This window comes from Mycteria americana, chromosome 3 (assembly GCF_035582795.1).
Source record: "Mycteria americana isolate JAX WOST 10 ecotype Jacksonville Zoo and Gardens chromosome 3, USCA_MyAme_1.0, whole genome shotgun sequence".
NCBI lineage: Eukaryota > Metazoa > Chordata > Aves > Ciconiiformes > Ciconiidae > Mycteria > Mycteria americana.
Genome location: NC_134367.1, coordinates 21,693,734 through 21,714,603, shown reverse-complemented (window position 1 = coordinate 21,714,603; position 20,870 = coordinate 21,693,734). Strand labels below are relative to the sequence as shown.

Genomic DNA, 20,870 nt, shown 5'->3' with positions numbered 1-20,870 from the left:
TGTTTCTTTGTGCTCTAGGGCAATATATTCATACACTTAAATACATCCTTTTAATTCTGTTCAGTAGCGTGAAGCCAACGTAAGGAGAGTGAGCTAGTTTGTTTTTTGAACCTTCATCCTCACAATATTTAGCTTCTAGTTTTAGAATCTGTACTGCAACTAAGCGCACAGGCAAAAATGAAGCACATTCTTTTCAGGATGCGTGTACTCAGGAACCATTTCTGCTCTCCCCCAAAGATGATGTGTTGCTCTGGAAAACTGATGTGACACCTCTTCACTCTTGTTTGTTCTAGTAAATAGCATCCCTTAGAAGACAGAATGGTGGATCACACCATGGCATATTGCCAGCACGCAGAAGAAAATGCAAAATACATCCTGTTCCCCCAAAAAGATAAACAGATTATTAGTCTCAGGGAATTGTTCATATTAGCATTACCACTGAGTTCAACGAATTATTACTTTTTGTTTGTTTCTGGAGCAGTTGAGACTTATTTTGTCTTTTCTTCTGCTTGCTGACAAAATACTAAATTCTAATCCACCAGGATTAGGTCAGCAAGACTCTACCCCCAGATGTCTTCAATAAATGCCTCAGGATAAATAGCCTTGAGTTTCAGCAGCAGACCTGCTTGCTTCCCAATAACTTTGACGCCAAAAAAGAAAAAAAATTCTGGAGTGAGCTGAATATGTTGAAGTCTGTGATGCTCATTACTTAGCTTTATTGCTGTTACTTTACAAAATACCAATTTGTTTCAGAAATACGTATTTACAGAGGAGTGTTATGGGAAAAAAACTGATTTGCATTGTGTTATCTTAATAATAATAAAGCTACATTGCTCTTTTTTCTGAAAGCAGAGGGTATTTAGATTTCAGAGAAACCCACCACATTACTAAGTGTAAGTCAAGCACATAGACATCTATTTTTCCCTAACAAACATGTCTGAATTTCATAGACAGTATAAATTGGATATTTAAATCATGTGGAGAACTGAACATCTTGAAGAAATAATCTTTTGTATATAATTTAAATATAATTACACTGACGATCTCTGTAGTCATGACAGAGATTTGTCGCGAGCTATAGACTTTCCTCATGTCAAAAGACTTACAGAGCTTGAACCTGAACCTGAACTGGCATTACAATGGCAGGCAGTCCAATAATTATTATCCAATATGGATTTTGTTAGCCATCTTATGTGTGTCAAAAAATTCCTAGAGACACTTACATATTATATTGGAGGTTGAAGCCATTGACATACCAAATCAGCTCTGAAGACATCATTAAGATAAATCCAGTCTTTCTACAAGGGATACTGTGAAATACAGTTGGGTGATTTATTATTTAAAATTTTAACCTCTCCTGCACACTTCCATTGTGCTTAAGGAGCAATTAGAAAATAACATGCATCTTTATTATACTAGTGATTAAAATAAATTGTAAATACTTGCATCAAGACTTTTTAAAAATACAGCTGAAGGGGCTTTAACTTTAATAATAATTATTTTGCCAATGCATTCAATAAGATGGTGAAACTAATCTTGCTTGATTTGCTGATCTGTATTTTCTAATATTTACTTGTACTTCCTGAGTAGAATTAACATGTGATTTATGCTCTGAATCTAAAAAGTCATCTGCATGTCAATAACTTAAGGCAAAATGACATTCCTCCTAAATTCTGTGGAACCATTCACATGCTTGAAATCTTTGTGGGATTGGAGTTTAATGGGTGAGATTCATCTCACCTGACTGTAGGCATCTAATAGTCATTCACCTATGAATGTGCTAAATCCCTGGACTCACCTTGGAGTCAATGGAGAGAAATAAGCATCCCCAGAGAATGATCCAGCTCACCTGTCTTATGCACTTGCTTATGATAAAACAAAATAGTTCCTGAGTTTAGCATGACTCACTTATAGAATCATCAAATAATTCAGGCTGGAAGGGATCCTGGAAGTCACCTAGTCCAGCTCCCTGCTCAAAGCATGTCTAATGAGATCATATTGCTCAGGGCCATCCCTTGTCAATTCCTGAACACTTCCCAGGGTGGAGATTCCACAACCTCACTGGGCAACCTGTGCCAGTATTTGATCACCTTCGTGGGGAAAAAACAAAATAAAAATCTAATGTTGAATTGAAATTTGCCGTGTTCCAGCTTGTGTCTGCTGCCTGTCATCCATATACTTAGGCAACAGAACTTTATACGCCCGAATGGGGTGAAATCCATTTCACTTGAATTACCACTAACTGATAATTGTGCTGGAATTATAAAACACGTATTAATAAGTATATATACACTCCATTCTCCAGCCCACCAGTGATGGGTCCTACTACACATTCTGCACTCAAGAGAGGACAGTAGTACACCGATACTGCATATAGTTTTCAGTCATTCAAGCTGCCCCTTTTACCTTGCAAGACTCCTCCACCTCTTTCTTCCATGCAAATAAAGCATGCTGAGACTGTAATTCCTCAGATTTTTCTGTCTGCAGCAAAACCAAATACCTCACACCTTCATCGTACTCTCTTTTCTCTTTCAGCTGGCGATATTACCCTTGTTCTTTCTCCTCAGCAGTGCCAGTGTAACTATTTGTGTGACTTCATGGAGAACAAGATAAGAGGTCTCATTAATGCTAAAACTGTCCCCTCTCCCACTATCCTTTTCTTCTGCACAAGTTATTACAAATCTAATGGAATACAGCTGCTTCTACTGCCACATCAGTTAAGAAAATTCTGTAGAAGCATAATGTCTGTGTTACTTCAGTTATCTTACTTCATTACTCCAAGTATAATACAAAATAAACCAAAGTTACAATACTGGAAGCAAAATGTTCACAAAAAAAACCCCAAATATGAAATGCAATCCAAGTTTATGTTTAATATGTTAATATCTTTTTAGCTACATAGTTGCTATTAATAGTCCAATTATATAAGCAAATTTGAATATTTTTTAAGACATAAGGCTATATGTCATTTACAATACAAAATCCCATTATTTTTAACACAGAATTTCAAAGAGACTAAGTAATTCAGAGAATTCTTTTTGGGGAATTTCTATTCAGATCCACCCATAGTCGACAAAACTTTAGGATAAATAGAAATTCTAGAAAGAGGGCCATATAGTACTATAAAAAAACCCACTAGAAAATGCTGTAAGAAAAGCAATAAAAACTCAAGTCAGACATCAAAAAATCATACAAACAGGAAGGAAGACTGATGCAGGACCTGGGAAGATGCAAAGTTGATCAAATATGTCTGTCTGTATCAGCATGTTAGTAAACTTCAGGTAAAACAGCTGCTGTGAGACAAGCATCTAGGTTTTTATTAAGGAACTACAATAAAACAGTGAGATAAGTCTAATGGAAAGATGGTTTCACATGCCACAGATAACGAAAATCTTAAAAGATATTTTGCTGAAATTCTTAGCCTCTAATAAAGTAAAAATTCAGCTTTTCCCATTTCAGCTGTCACTGAAAACACCTTTTCTCTTACAAAAGTCTTTGGATTTAACACCTCTATAGTAGCTAACTGCTCATACAGCAAAGTATGCTTTGTTAATATTAATTAATATTAATTGTTTAAAAGTGTCAATGTCAGGAAGAGAACTTACGTCTACCAATGCCCATCTGTTATTCTGACTGCCATTCTCACAAAGACAGTGGTTATTTTATTAAAAGAAATTAATGCAGTAAACAAACCCCAAAAGAGACCAGGAATGCAGGTCCATTCATCATTTCACCATGAAAGTGAGACAGAAAGAGGCTGAGTATAGAAAACAGTGCCTCGTGCTCCTTAGTGGAAATGCTTGCAGGAAACAAAGTTACAGATTGGGAGACAAATCTGAAAATAATAAGAAATGTGAGGGCAATTCAGCCCAAATATCTAGAATTTAGGCAAAACAAACATTCATTTCTGGTTCTAGTTGCAATAGTCCATACAGTAACAGCAGGAGTAGAAGAGATGGGAATTTCCTCTAACTGTGTTTTAAAATGGGCTTGCAGCCTCAGAGAAAAAAAAAGGCCAAGACATGTCATCTTATTTTCTGGCGATGAGATGACTTCATAGCATCTTGAGACCTCTCAAACTTACTATTTGGTATTAAATGGAAAGCTCATCCTTGTCAGCTAACAGGAATAGGTGCCTTGTGCCTCTTTTTTTTTTTCCCTGTGTTTTGAGGAAATGGAGAAAGGCATGGTATTTTAGTCTCTAGAATTTTTCTCCTGAATTCCAGTGCTGTCTTGGTGCTTGCATTGATTGTTTCACTTAAACAAACAAAAAGCCTCAGCATTCATTTTGTTAAACCTTTATTTTTAGTTTGGTTGTTTGTTTTTACTTGTAGCCTTATATACACTATGCTTTTCAGACCACAGTGTGATACATGTAACAATATATTATGAAATCTGTAGAGGGAAACTATTCCAACTGAAGGCAAGAAATAATCATAGTAAAGTTGAGTAAGGTTGAGAGCACAATCACCGTATTACTAGCACAGACTTCGTGGTTGGCATCTGTAAACTTTGAAAAACCCTGGCTTGCTCTTTTCCTGTTTCATTTAATGCACTGAACTGCTTTCTGGTAAAACTAGCTTCTGCCTGAGTCAGCCTAGTGGGGACGGTGGTGCCCCAAAGGACTCAGTCCCCTGTGCCAGGCAGCCTGACCACCTCTGGCACATCAGAAGCCTTGAACCAGACAGAGCTCCTGGGGAAGGCTGTCTTCGTGTCAGTCTGCAGGGGCAAGGGAACAGCTCTGCAGGAGAGGGCTTGGGGATCTTGGCGGACACCGCGTTGAGCATGAGTCAGCTGTGCGCACTTTCAGTGAGGAAGGGTAACCACACTTGCGGCTGCATTAGTACTAACATAGTCAGCAGGTCAACGGAAGTGATTATTCTCTTCTACCTTGCATTCCTGAGGCCACATCTGAAATACCTGCATCTAAGGTACTGTGTCCAGTTTTGGTCTTCCTGTGGAAAAGAGATTTGTATTTTAAACCAGTTAGTGAGGAGGCTGGACTAGAGGACTTGCAGGATCCCTCATATACCCTATTGATTCTGTGCAAATGTCCTGTCAGTGAAGTGTTCAGATCTCTTGATGCATTTGTTTGAATCTTGTCAACTGTCTTTTATAACTGATCACCATATTTTAATAAGGTAAAGGGCAACAGGAGTTTTAGTGTAATCTGCACTATTGCCAACACCACGTTTCAAATGATAAAAGATTGGTTAATTTTTATAATAAAACTTGTTATTTTTTAATCTTGATTGCCTGTGTTGGTTGCATTAGTTGTTAGCTGAGGAGTTCCCTTCTGTGATCTTTCATCAGCCACTTGTATAACTTCGTGCCACTTGGATAAGGCATTCACACTGCATGCCTTTATGCATCTACTGAAGCTGAGTTAGTATCTAGGCACCCTGTGGATTTGGTGGAGAGCACATGCTATTTCTTGGCTCTGTTAAGTGCTCTGGATTGTCCTCTCTATCTGTAAGGATTCTAGCATCTTAGCTTTGATATTTGAATTTGATATCTAAGTTAGGCATTGTGAATAGCTTCTCTTCATGGCACCAAATTAAGTCTGTTTCCATGCTCCACTGTGTATCAGTGCGTAGGGGATGACAGATCTTCCCTGTCTCAGTGGGATGTTGAAGAGATCATACCGTAAGTCATTCCATTACAGCACTGTTGGGATCTTTGTCAGAGCCTTAGGTAAAAGGAACACTATGTTTGAGAGGTGATTATTTCACTCAGTTTACTTGAAGACAGAAGGATTTGTTTTGACCTTTTCTTTCTTTCTGAAGAGGTGGAACAGATTTACTGAAATGAAAGTGACACGGAATTGTGCCACTGCCATCAGGTTTTAGTAGTTACCATGATAATTCAATCATGAAAGGAAAACAAGGGAACCAGCCGATATATATTTAAGTCTTCAGACCAAGAATGTTATTTTTGCGAACAGCAAGTATAACACTTTACGACTCTTTTAACAGTAAAGCATATCGGTTAATGTATATATATCTATTAGGATACTTTGTCTTGTTAATATTGTGTGTGATGAGTATTTTATATGACCTTTTTTAGCAAGTATATAGTTCAGTATTCATGTTCACCATCAAACTTCCTACAAATGACAAATGTTAGGTTAATAACTTTTTTGGTAAGCCATGAATGAATAACTTCCTATTAACCTCTATGTGTCATTTTGAATGTTCATGTTGACATATATCATAAATTAAGCAGTAGAGGACTTCACCGTAGCAGAGAATCTCAGGAAAACCCAGGAACTTCATAGAGCAGTATTCTTGATTCAGTAGTTTGCTTTCTTCTAGGTTAGTACCAAAAAGAAAGCAATATAGCATATAAGTATAAATTTCTAATTTGTAAATGTAGAAGGTAGCAGTGATATTCTCCAAATTATATACAAAACAAACATTTGCACAGATAATTATAATTGTCTTTCACAATAGTATACGACTAAAATCTAATTCTCGTGACACTCATGGGCACTTAAATAATCTATGTAGCTTTCTGAAGTTTAGTTGCTGAAACTATTGCATGTCACAAGTTTTAAATTTAGACCAATGTACTTCCATGCCACTACTTAATGAACTTTTGTTGTTCCTACTGAAAAATCTCATAGTTAAAAAAGCATATCCCACCAGCATCCAAATGTGGGGGATTTCAGAGATACATACACAGCACTTAACTTACCGCAGATAGTAAGGAAAGCATTGGCATTTGCAGAATAAAGTTGCTATAAACACGTAAAAGGCGCATAAAAACGAGTAAAATGCAGTTACACATTAGCATGTGTTGATGCTGTTTTGAGAAAGGGCCCTACATTCAAAAATTATTTAAAGAAACTTCTAAGTACATTTTTCAAATTCCTATGTCACACAAGAGCTTAAAGGAAACATTGCTTAGAATGTTATGTAGAAATGTATAGGAATCCAAGAAATTAAAGCTAGGGAAGGCAGTTCTTTGCAACTTAATACATTCCTAGTAAATGAAACCAAAATGCACTAAAAAAAATAGTCATTTTGGTTTAAAAAATGTTCATGTTCAAAAAGATCTAATGCATACTTCCTGAATACACTACCTTAAGTAAGTTCAATAATTATGAACATAATATGTATATTCAAGGGAAGTAAATGACCAGCACATATATATGCTGGTACAGAGAAAGTACTTATTGTATGTGTTGCTCCTGGTACTGCCCATTATTATCCGTCTTTTTGTTGCCTTTCTTTTGATTTGTAAAGTTAAGACTCAAAACTTGTCAAAAGGTGTAAAAATCACTTGAACACTGAGAAATATTGGGCAGTTCCAGAAAAATGACGTATCTTCCTTTACGGATATATTTCTTCTTACTGCAGATCTAATGCATTTGAAGTGCTGGCACTCGATGGAGTTAGTACTGGGATACTTCAGTTTTATACAGCCCAGGAGAGTGCTGACTGGCTGAGAGCAATATCAACTAACATCAGTGATTTGACACTTCAAAATGTATGTTACTTTCTGCATATTTTCTTGTCTATGCTATTGTAAAATTATTTCTAATTTTCCAAGGGTAGAAAATAATTCACATTTAAGATACAATATATAAAACGCGTGTGTATGGGGAGGAAAAGGAGAAAGGAAAGAGCAGGGAAGAAAGGAAAGAGAGGTTGTCTGGTCAATCAAAAGTATAAAGAAGTTTTCAAGACTTGCAGTGTTATTACAGAACAGAGAGTAGTAGAAAATCAGATTGCATTTATTATTTTAAAGACTTTTAAAAGCAAAATATTTATCTTTTCTGGATATTTCACAGAGCTTTAGATATGTCCAAATATTTCATTTTTACATTTTTGTAATTAAAATGTGCTTGAAATTAGCATTTGCTGATTTTGAAGTAGGCATGTGGAAATTCTGTAGCTAGTGAAGTGTAACTTATAGAGGCTTATTAGGAGACAGTATTTTTACCTCTCTAAGTTGTCTAGGAGATGATTTATTTAAGGTCATATTATTCCATCTTTCTCCCTAGAAGTATAAAGGTGCTTATGCTGTTTTAAGTTATTCCCATAAATTCATAAGTAGCATTTGCTGTTGCAAGCAGAAGTATTAAATAATCCCTGGAGAAACAGAAAATTATTATTTGGACAGCACATTATTATTCCAAGAAAGAACAGCTGAAAACTATTGAAGGTTCTGGAATGAATCATAAAGTTAAATAGCGAACTCAATAACATACAATATTGAAAATATATTTCAGTCTTTTTGAAATGCTAGAAATTGATGATGAAAACATAAGAGTACAGCTGTCCCTGGAAGAATTGCCCATCCAGGTTTTTAATCTTTTTTTCCTTAGATGTGTTCAGACTGTAACTTCTTTTATAAATTATGATTTAGTAGCATTTAGTAGCATTTAATTTATACTTTGTAGTCTAGGTTAATTGTTGCTTAGGTCTTCAAATTATATTGTGTAGAATTTGTATTGGATATCAACATAAATCTTTGGTCAAAACAGATTATAAATTGAATTTATTTTTCTGGTCTTGAAAAGTTACTTGGAATCACATTTGATCTCAATAGTTCATTTATTACATTAATACTTTTTAAATATTCAATTGCTTAAGCAATGTCTGGCAAAATAAAACATTTTTACTTATGATGCATTCTTCATAAATATTCTCTATTCTTTATTCTCTATTTAGTGATTTATATCATTTACAGAGTATTACTATTTGATAATTCTAAGAAAAGAATGTAAATGATTCATGAAATTTCATAATTTCTTCTGTGTGAACAGCAAAAAGAAGTGTATGGTAATTTTTTGAGCAATTCCAGTTCATAGTTACTAAGCCCAACGCTTTTTCTTTCTAAAGAAATCCACTGAATAAAAGCCACTCCAAGGTTATAGGTAAATAAGAAAATAAAAAATGGCTATAAATGCAAGCAGGTTTTATTAATTGTTGGGTTCTAGTCTGTTTTTTTCAAATGCACTATGTGCAGTAGCATGTGTCCTGACATAGTATCTTCGCTGTGTTGTGGCCTGTCTGCAGCAATATTTTATTATATACTGAGTACTTGCATTGGTCCTCTCCGTTACCTATCACAATAGTGAATTCTGTAAACAAAGTAGTCCATCTGGTGTTCATGTAAGTGGCTGTTCTGGGGAAGGGTCTGAGAAACCTGTTCTGGGGAAGGGTCTGAGAAACAACAGCCATGATAAATTCACATGTTTTGTGTTCTTGGGGAGATACAGAGTAAACTCTATACAGATCATACGAGAAGCGAGTGAACTTTCGCTTGGACTTAATGCTTTACAGGTTTTGTCAGGTGTACAGCCTGTAGTACAACTAGAAAAGTCTGGCCAGACCGTTATTTTAATTACTGATCTTCAGAACAGGAGATACATAGTCAGTGACAATCCCTTTTATTGCAAACCATTTTTTAAGACCAGGACTGTGAGGCTGGAGTGCAACTAAAGTGTACAGCAAAAGAAGGCTGGAGAGCACTCCCTGCCTCTGGGCAGCCAGAGGACACAGACGGACTGACATCCACAGTGCTTAGGACAAGGCCTTAGGATTAGGCTTCTTGAAAATCCATTTTGAATGCTTTTTATTACCTTAATACTATCATTTCACAAAATGATTCTTTTCTTATCATACTTCTGAAACTGTCGTTAGGGAATGGAACTGTAATTCCCCAGCGTTTTTTCCTATTTCTGCACTTCTCCACTTCTGTAGAGTGTCTCCCCCATTCTCCAGGAGTACCTGAAGATAATCACTACTGGTTCAGAGATTATTTCAGATAAGGGATTATCTACTTATGGGTTAATTTCTTGAGTCCTTGCTGACTCTAAGCTCAATTACTTCTCCAAATATTTAAACTATTCATTTCCTATTCTGTCCTATGCCATCATCTCTGTTATAAATTAATTGCTAGATACATGGTCACAATGGACCTTCTTGCTGATACTGTTGGCATAAAGAATGTCAGCATTCTTACCTGACCTATTACTAAGTATTTAAGCAATACTTTCCATTGTTCACTTTTTACTTCCACACATTTTTAGATTTTGTTTGTGCTGATACTTGTTTCTTTAGCAACTCTTCCTGCACCTTAGTCATTCTGACTTCATCTGCGCCTATTCGTGCTACTCTCATATACATCCTTTGTCGTACACATTTCCATACCATTCTGAATCAGTTCTTTTAGAATGTTAGTTCTTAAAGAGCTCCTGATACAGATTGTTTTCTTACAGTGCACCCTATCTTTCATGTACCACTTTACCCTAATATACTCTATTTTGCTATTTTACCTTAATACAGTCTCGTTCTGCAACTGGCAGCTCTTTGTCAGATCTCCTGCTGATGCCAGAAGACAATCCTAATGTAGGCAGTACAAAAATATCCCTGCCACAATGTGACACTTCTGCTAATGTCAGAGTACTCTTTTGAAGTACTGAAACATCTAACTTCGATGCAAAGGCAAGCTCTCTGGGGATCAAGCAGAAAGGAGGAGTCATCTTTCAATAGTGAAGATGTGAGAAGTCGTCACTGCATAAGGATGCTAGCCCTGGATGTTAGCATGTCTAGGAAGTGTTACTTGGTAGATGAGAAATAATGATTCTGGTACTAGCCTGGAGAGAGTTAGTTCTTATAAGACAGAGGAGCACAGGGAATACTGCAACATGGAGAAAGATGTAAGGATATCTTTTCAGCCCTCCTTACTGTATGTGCCTTGTATGCTTAGCTTGGAAAATCTCCTAGTAACCGTCAGCTTTACAAGCAGTATGTATTACTTTTTTTTCTAAGGACTCTTGCCCCAATTATTCATCTCTCTGTTCATATTCTTGTTTTTCACTTACTTTTCTACCAGTGTGAAACTTCCCTATCATCTTCCTTTGTGATTCAATCCCCAATCTTCTCAATGCTCTCAAAGCTCTTCACATTTACCTTTGGCAGAAGAAAATAGAGATGAATCAGCACCTCACATTTATTTCTTCGTACAGCTCTTGTCTCGCAGAGGAGGTATAGCTGAAGAAACTGAGGGGAGAGAGGGAACAGAAACTGGCAGTGAAGCTGCCATGATGAAACAAGAAGCACAGGAAACAAGTTGATCTGCATGTGCTTCTCACTGCGCCTGTGCTTAATTTGTTCAGCTATAGAGTTCTTTGTAGGCTGAAGTGGCAATGCTGTGCTGGAGATGGTTTTTTAGGAGAGAGTTCTTTGGAATAATTTATATTTCTTTTTCTGTTTTGCACCGTTCAGATAGCCCTATTAAATACGTGCAGCTTTTCTCATGGATCTTAATTATTTTCTTTGAAACATAACACTGAACATTAATGTAGTCATAATCAGTAGAAACACCTAAAGGTAATGCTACCAGTTCACGTACATTACAGAGACATGTTTCTTACATTTATAACTTTCTCAAGTTGTTTTTTTTTCCCCCAATATATTCTAATGGTGTTGTTTTTAATAAAAATATTCACAAATAAATGAGTAGTTCATAAGCAGGTAAGAGAACAAGTTAAGATGCAGTTGTTCTACTTTAAACATTATTTATTATTTTTATAAATCATTCCAGCAGTTTCATTGAAGGATGGTAGAAACTTAAAATTTGGCTTCAAAACAGCATTATTAATCTGGATCATATTTGTACCTTTGACAGCTTTTTTTAATTGTGTATGTCATAGTGTGTAAACCTTTTATTTTACGCCTTCATGTATGCATATATCTAAGTGATACTCTGTATCACAGTGGAGAGAAATTTCTGTTTGAATAGGGAGAGATTTATGAAATATGAGCTTTGAACATGCATATAAAAAAAGAAAGAGGGTTGAGAAGGTCTTGCTTTCTTTACACAGCAGAATGTGGGGTACATGTAGATGGCAACAAAATCCTTGTATGTAGGAAACAGTATACAAGTTTGACTGCCTCAATGATTGTACAAACAATTCTATTCCCAGGGTGAAAACACATGATAACATTTCTGCTTTTTTTGTTGTTTTTAAACTCAAAAATTTCCATTTGAAAGTACCACAGTTCAAACCGTTGGGGTTGTAAAGGGAAGTCAGTAAGGGTAGAGTCACATCACTTACATTTAGCCAAGCAACAAGCAGTCACATGGGATCTCTTATAGCCAGCAAAAAAAAAAAGAAGTGCCTGTCAAGATCCTTCTCTCTCTCTGCTGTCTGGAAAGAGAATATAGGTATAGTAGATGTATAACTCTTTCCTTTTTTGGCTTGTCAAAGTTAAGTGAGATAAATCCCAGCCTGGGAGGTATTTTGATTTAGGTATATGGTTCTGAATCATTTAATCCCCATTCTGTTCCTGCCCTGTATGTATTCATTTAGAACAGAGTATAGGAATTCCAATTGCTTAATAGTGCCTTTTCCAAGTTGCCTGCAGTCTTTGCAGATCCAGGTTTTTGGTTTTAGTTCCCCTGCTGTCTCCATCTCTCATTACTGTACTGCAGTGCTGAAAGCTCGTGCGCTGCCTGCAAGGTGTAGTGTATCCCATTTGTATTCCTGTCTCTCTGCACCAGCTGTGGAGGCACGTAGAGAACATGTGGTGCCAGGTGAAGTGGAGAGTGTATACTTCTCTCTCCTCAGCCCCGTGACATAGGGACGTAATATGATGTAGAAGGAGATCTTTCCTCTCCCCACAGTTACATCAGGGCTGTAGCCGTCCCTGCTTTGAATAGGGAATGAGCTAAGGCTGTGCAGTGAATAGCTGTGGAGTCCACAGCGTTCTTCCCTATTGCACTTACCAATGGGAGATCCAGTTTTTAGGAATAAAATGGCAAGATGGACGTTGTCAGATCCCAACAGATGCGATCAACAAAATAACAGCCGTGTCTCCACCAACTAGCAAAAAGGAAACACAAGCTTTCTTAGGCGTTGTGGGTTTTTGGCGAATGCCTGTTCCAAATTACAGTCTGATTGTAAGCCCTCTCTATCAAGTGACCGGGAAGAAGAAAGATTTCAAATGGGGCCCTGAGCAACGACAATCCTTTGAACAAATTAAACAGGAGATAGTTCATGCAGTAGCCCTTGGGCCAGTCCAGGCAGGGCAAGATATAAAAAATGTGCTCTACACCACAGCCAGGGAGAATGGCCCTACCTGGAGCCTCTGGCAGAAAGCACCAGGGGAGACTCGAGGTTGACCCCTAGGGTTTTGGAGTCAGGGATACAGAGGATCCAAGGCCCGCTATACTCCAACTGAAAAAGAGATATTGGCAGCATATGAAGGGGTTCGAGCTGCTTTGGAAGTGGTTGGTACTGAAGCACAGCTCCTCCTGGCACCCCGGCTGCCGGTGCTGGGCTGGATGTTCAAAGGGAGGGTCCCCTCTACACATCATGCGACTGATTCTACGTGCAGTAAGTGGTTGCACTGATCACACAACGGGCTCAAATAGGAAACCCCAGTCACCCAGGAATCTTGGAAGTGATCATGGACTCGCCAGAAGGCAAAGATTTTGGAATATCACCATAGGAGGAGGTGACACTTGCTGCATAGGCCCCACTGTATAATAAACTACCAGGAAATGAGAAGCAATATGCCCTGTTCACTGATGGGTCCTGTCATCATGTGGGAAAGCATCGGAGGTGGAAGGCTGCTGTCTGGAGTCCTGTACGGCAAGTCACAGAAACTGCTGAAGGAGAAGGTGAATCAAGTCAGTTTGCAGAAGTGAAAGCCATCCAGCTGGCTTTAGACATTGCTGAATGAGAAAAGTGGCCAGTGCTCTATCTCTATACGGACTCCTGGATGGTGGCAAATGCCCTGTGGGGGTGGTTACAGCAGCAATGGAAGCAGAACAATTGGCAACGCAGAGGCAAACCCAGCTGGGCTGCTGTATTGTGGCAAGGTATTGCTGCTCGGGTAGAGAACCTGGTTGTAAAAGTACGTTCACCTAGACGCTCATGTACCCAAGGGTTGGGCCACTGAAGAACATCAAAACAACCAGCAGGTGGATCAGGCTGCTCAGATTGAAGTGGCTCAGGTGGATCTGGACTGGCAACATAAGGGTGAATTATTTATAGCTCAGTGGGCCCGTGACACCTCAGGCCATCAAGGAAGAGATGCAACATACAGATGGGCTCGTGATCGAGGGGTGGACTTGACTATGGATACTATTGCACAGGTTATCCATGAATGTGAAACATGTGCTGCAATCAAGCAAGCCAAGCAGTTAAAGCCTCTCTGGTATGGAGGGCGATGGCTGAAATATCAATATGGGGAGGCCTGGCAGATTGATTATCTCACACTCCCACAAACCCGCCAAGGCAAGTGCTATGTGATTACAATGCTGGAAGCAACCACCAGATGGCTGGAAACATATCCCATGCCCCATGCCACTGCCTGGAACACTATCCTGGGCCTTGAAAAGCAAGTCCTGTGGTGACATGGCACCCCAGAAAGAATTGAATCAGACAATGGGGCTCATTTCTGAAACAGCCTCATAGACACCTGGGCCAAAGAGCACGGCATTGAGTGGGTATATCACATCCCCTATCATGCACCAGCCTCTGGGAAAATCGAACGAAACAATGGACTGTTAAAGACTACACTGAGAGCAATGGGTGCTGGGACATTCAAACATTGGGTTACACATTTAGCAAAGGCCACCTGGTTAGTCAACACTAGGGGATCTGCCAATCGAGCTGGCCCTGCCCAATCAAAACTTTTACCTACTGTGGAGGGGGATAAAGTCCCTGTAGTGCACATAAAAATATGCTGGGGAAGGCAGTCTGGGTTATTTCTGCCTTGGCAAAGGCAAACCCATTCGTGAGATTGGTTTTGCTCAAGGACCCGGGTGCACTTGGTGGGTAATGTGAAAGGATGGGGAATTCTGCTGTGTACCTCAAGGGGATTTGATTTTGGGTGAGAATAGCCAATGAACTGAATGGTATGATGTTAATTGCTATATAATACTGTATGTCATCACTTCTATGGTGGCTACATGCCATATCAATGGTATTACAGTAAGAATCACCAAGATACATGAAGAATGAACTTTGATGAAACCGAGCAATGTGCAGCGATGATAGAACCGGACAAATGCAGCGATAATGGAACCAGAACTGGCTTCAGTATGCAACAATCCAACACCACACACCATCTGTCGTGCCCTGAAGGACTGTTATGACAGATGGAGCCCAAAGTCATGGACTAAATGAACTCCGTGAATATTTTATGGGGATGGCCCATAGACTAAGGGAATGATATCTGTGTGTATATATCAAAAGACAGGGAAAGTGATGGTGATGAACTGGAATGTATTGGAAAGTGTGGGACCTGGGCATGATGTAGATGGTATAGAATGAGGGGTGGATACTGTCCTGGTTTTGGCTGGCATAGAGTTTTGGGGGTTTTTTTCCTAGTAGATGGTATAGTGCTGTGTTTTGGATTTAGTATGAGTATAACATTGATAACGCACTGATATTTTAGTTGTTGCTAAGTAGTGCTTACAATAGTCAAGGACTTTTCAGCTTCTCATGCCCTGCCAGAAGCCAGGACAGCTGACCCAAACTGGACAAAGGGCTATTCCATACCATATGACGTCATGCTCAGTATAGAAACTGGGGGGAGTTGGCTGGGGGGCGGCGACTGCTCCTCGGGGATGGGATGGGCATTGGTCAGCGGGTGGTGAGCAATTGCATTGTGCATCACTTGTGTTGTATATTCTTCTATTATTGTTATTGTTGTTGTTGATGTTGTTGTTGTTATTATTATTATTATTATTATTATTATTATTATTATTATTATTATTATTATTTTCCCTTCCTTTTCTGTCCTATCAAATTGTCTTTATTTCAACCCACGAAATTTAACTTTTTTTTTCTGATTCTCTCCCCCATCCCACTGGGGCAAGGGGGGAGTGACCAAACAGCTGTGTGGTGTTTAGCTGCCTGCCAGGTTAAACCACAACTGGTTATGAGCATGCTCTTCACAATACTCTACCCTCACTCTGTAGAAAAACTGCATGGCCAGTTTCACACACATGTTTCCAGGCACATCTGAATACAATAAAATAAAAAGTAGGGTAACAGAATTTCTTCCTGTCATATAGGGAGCTTAAGTAGTTTGACTGAAGCAAAAAGGACGGTGAAAGGAGACAGGATCCATGCTAGCTCTGTTTATTTGCACTGTTTTATGCTATAGTAATCTTATTATTCAGCATGTCTTTGGCCACCTGCAAGGAAATAATATTTTCTGTGTGTATAACATGGCTTCTGTAGAGTTACTTTGTGTATATATTTGTCTCTGAAGCACGGGAGAAAGGTTGGAGCTGAATATGTGCAGAGTGTGACAGCATTCCTACTGACAAAGTATTCCAGGTGCCTTTTCATTATGTCCTGCACAACTGCTCAGCATTAAGCCTATTACCGAGGTCTGCTTCCTTCTGCAACACTGGGCATGTCACCAATTTGTTTTATCCAAGTTACAGAGTGGGGTTCTTGAGTTCTCACTGGTTTGTTACTGGCAGCGCCCCAAGAGCACCAAGAGGCTCTGCCACCCGTTCCCCTTCCCGGGGTGCTGCAGGCCACCTCTGGCACGGTGCAGCCATGCAGCCGGGGATCAGGCTGCTGCAGGCAGAGCTGTGTGCAAGAGCTGCGAGGAACCTTGCTGGGGACCCCCACCTCCGCTTGGCAGCTGCATGTCCGCTCTGTCCTCACCATCGGTCCTCGTCTGCGCTATGGCGCAGGTGCCTGTGCCTGCAGGCTGTGACTCACCTCTGTTGTGGTGGTCCACGTTCCTCCTCTGGGATGGCAGGGGGGTGATGGGGAGTATGGCAGGGCCCCTCCAAGGGGCTGGCAGGCTCTCCCAGCGCTCTCCTCAAGGTCACAGCCAGGCCTGGCAGATGCCCCAGACTTCTAGCAGGTCTGGCCACCTCATCGCCACAGCCCCAGTCACTCCTAGCTGTCTGACCCACCAGCACACCTGCACCGTTTGACCACACAATTCAATTCAAACAGGCTACAAAAGTGAGCATATGGGGGAGAAGGAGCCCTGACAGCCCACGATGGGTTAGACCTAACTAGTGAGCTCCTATGGCCCTGAGCATTGGTATCAGCCTGTGTCCGTACAGTTGAGGCTCCTGCTGTCATCCTGTACTCCTCCACATCACGCTTTGTCCTAGGGTCATTTTGTTTACGGTCATAGATAATTCACTCTATGCAGAATAATGACTTGTTATTGCCATCTATTAGCTACAAGTTTGTGTGTGTATATACACTTTATATACTTTATATATATATATATACACCTGTAGCTTTTATATATGTATATATCATTACATCCCACAGCTGTACTTTGCTAAAACCGAGTAGCCAATAGTCTCATGGTCATTAGATGTTTATGTTGTGGCTGAACGAGCTGTAATACAGCTCCAGAGAGTCCAATACAAGTCCAGACAAACCCTGAGACATCCTGAGGCCTGTGTCATTACCATAGCACAAAGCCTGTTGGCATCTTACTGGTGTACTGGGTCTGGCTGGGATGGAGGTAACTTTCTTCATAGCAGCCATATGGTGCTGTGTTTTGTATTTGTGGCTAAAACAGTGTTGATAACACCAGTGTTTTGGCTGTTGCTGAACAGTGCTTGCACAGCATCAAGGCTTTGACTTTTTCTCACTCTGATAAACCCTCCCCACCCCCTACCCCCCAGGGAGGGATGGGCAAGGATTTGGGAAGGGACACAGCTGGGAAAGCTGGCCCAAATTGGCCAAAGAGATATTCCATACCATATAACATTGTGCTCAGCAATAGAAGTGATGTAGCGGACAAAGAAGATGGGGGTTTGTTTTCCAAGGTGGCTGTTGCTTGAAGACTGGTTGGGCATCAGTCTGCTTGTGGGAGGCAGTGAGTGATTGCCTTTATATAATTTGGTTTTTTCCTGTTTCCGTCACTTATTAAGCTCTCTTTATCTTGACCCGTGAGTTTTCTTGCTTTTGCTCTTCCTGTTCTCTCACCCTTCCTGCTGGGAGGGGGAAGGAGCGAGCAGCTGTGTGGGTGCTCAGCTGCTGGCCACAGTCAACCCACCACAACAGGCAACGGCATCACCATACTTACTACGCTACAAGGCTGCAGACATGCTGTGCTTCCAAAGATTATCCACAGATTTGATCTTACAAATCTGGTATGGCCAGGATACAAGCGATAGCCCTGGATTTCTTCTGCACTTTTCCTGTGGCAATTGTAGTTTTCCCTATGCATAGCTATAGCTTTTGGTCTTCTATCACAAGCCTTTCATTTGTTATAAAACAGGCTTTTTGACAACAAGATCCTTTGAAAGTACTTGTCAACTGTAGGACAGTTTGCAGCTTATATCCTTGCATATAGAGGAATCTGTCTTTCCAGTCATTTAATCTTTTTCTGTCTAGATTCCATATCATTACTACACTTACTAATATTGTGCTTTAAAGAAGTGTTTCACTTTTTAAAGAAGGAAATATCTGTCAGGGTTTGTCCACCACTCATCTGTGCAAACTATGACTGCCAAAGAAAAGCCAAAATCAACAAAACTCTCCATCATCTGAACAGAGAGGAAGAAGAAAGATAATGTAACTTTGTGTTGAAGAGTAAACTAAAAGGAAAGCCTAAACAATATTCTCTTCATCTTTAAACACATCTTAAACTCTATGGCTTTCATTTCACAAGTACTTAATCACATGCCTCATTTATAGATCTGCTTAAGCAATTGTTTAACTGAGACCTAAGTGAGGTGTGTACAGTACAGTATAATATTTTCACTCAAAGTGCCAAAGTTAAATTCATAAACACAAATCTTTATGAAGGATTTAATGAAAACTGATAAAAGGCTTCCCATCTTTTGAGTCCTTGGTTTTGTAAATTTAGTGTAAGGGTAAAAATCTAGTATTTATGCACTGAATGATTTAATTTCTTATAAATATAATTTGGAAGTATTAATACAGTATTCAATAACTAAGTCAATGATAATTGCATCACAGAAACTCTTTAGCATATTAATAACTCTGAGTGTTCTTCTGTCTCTCTTTCGTAGATGAAAATGGCAAATAAATGCTGTTCTCCCTTAGACCAGGTAAGACTTTCATTATATTATCCAATTTTTTAAATTCTTGTCATTACATTAATTTGCAAAATTTGTAGAGCTTACATACACACATTTAGTCAGTTTTAAAATTCTAAAATCAAGTCTTCTATGGTCTGAAGTTCTGAAATGACCTACTGAATACAGCAGATTCTTACTAATCCACGGTAATGAGTAGAATCTTCCACTGTAGACCTAAAAAGTGGATTAGATGGAGCCATGAAATAAATGAGAAGGGGACAGTGGAACTCACAACCAGGCCTTGGAAAGCATAGTGTATGTTTCAATGCAATATTGCAGCAGTGAGTCTGACAAGTTAACTCCGTGTATACATCACATATGGTGCACAGATAGCCAAGAATTGTATTACAAATCCAGTCTGTTTTGCATGTGTCATGCTGTGTAGACTACATTTGCCGTGACTGTTTGTCTGGGACTTTTGGAGGTCAGGAGCCTGATGAGATATTTCTTCTGTTCCAACTAGCCAAATGTCCTGAAGACCCAGATGAATTTACTGCATCGGGAAGTATTCTTACTTCTTGTAGCATTGCAAAGAGTTTTTAAATGTACTTTGTAAAATATAATAGTAGCATTTTCCAGGCTAATTCTGTAATTCTGGGAAATACTTTGAAGCTTGTATTATAAAACTAATCAATTTCACTTATGTGTCCTTTCATGGCATCAATCTGGTATTGAATTGTTACTCAGGAAGAAAGAGCCCAATCCCTGGTCTTTCCAAAAATTCTGGGTTTGTGGAATATAAAAGTGAAAATTCGGCAACGTGTCTTTTATACTGTTTTACTGCAGAAAATTATTATGGAATTTTATTACAGAAGTCAAAGACTGAGTCAAAAAATTCTTCATATTGGGATCAAATAAATATTTATTAGTTTGACAGCTTGTATATTCTTTCATATGTCACCATTTCATCGTCTTATTTGTAAAATGTACTTGGACATTTATAGACTCTTCTACAAGTTATTAAAAAAAAATTGATTTCCTAAATAAACAGGCTAGTCTCCATAAAATGCCTAGATAGTCAGTGCAGAAAATTATTATGTTCCAGAGAGTTGTTTAAATGTGGAACTTGATATCAGCGCTTTAAATCATCTTTTACAGGAGCCTTTTTTCTGTCTTGACTATACTGAGGTCGTAAGAAGAGTAGTCTCTTAGCATATCATCTAAAGTAGGTGCCTAAAGTTAGGCGGTACAAATCTATCCCACTTTTTCCATTGCAACTATGAAAAGAAGGGAAGATACAATTAGGACCTTAATTTCAGGAGCTGAAAATTTAAGGTGGGACTGACAGCAACAAACATGGGATTGTTCTTTGCCAAAAAGTGAAAAAAATTAAAGGTTATAATGAATTTGGGCAGATCAAGTAAATAAAACTAGCAAACATAAAATATTAAAGGAGCAAATGTGAAAAATTCAGACTTTAAAAAGTCCTGCGAAAATTTCTTTAAAAGCAACCAAAATGGGAATCTCTCATATATATACATCACAAAGGAATAAAATAAAACTTGTCAATGATAACTGAAAACAGAAGAGGACTTGATCTGCCCTAGATTAATGGAGCCTATTAATGTCAGTTACATAATGTTTGTACAAACCTGGATAGCTCTTGTTAATGCAATTGATTTAAAATTTAGAGAAAGGATAAGCTTAAGAGATTGAAGGTCACTTGAAGAGCTGCCTTGAAATGAAATTGTTGATAGCTGCAAATTTATCTTTACTTTTGAGTATGGACATTCCTGAAGAATTAAACAGGTCCTTAGAGTTTCATTATTGTGTCGCCTGTGGTGAATTTTCTTCTTGCC

At 38.9% G+C, this 20,870-nt stretch overlaps 1 protein-coding gene across 1 annotated transcript in view; it reads left to right on the top strand.

Annotated features, from left to right (window-relative positions):
* Positions 1-20,870, top strand: part of SNTG2 (syntrophin gamma 2) — a 318,555-nt gene that overhangs the window by 237,683 nt on the left and 60,002 nt on the right. Inside the window, exons 10-11 of the mRNA XM_075497273.1 lie at positions 7,362-7,491; positions 19,003-19,041. Coding sequence (XP_075353388.1) covers positions 7,362-7,491; positions 19,003-19,041 — 169 coding nt within the window. The remainder of the gene's footprint in view (positions 1-7,361; positions 7,492-19,002; positions 19,042-20,870) is intronic.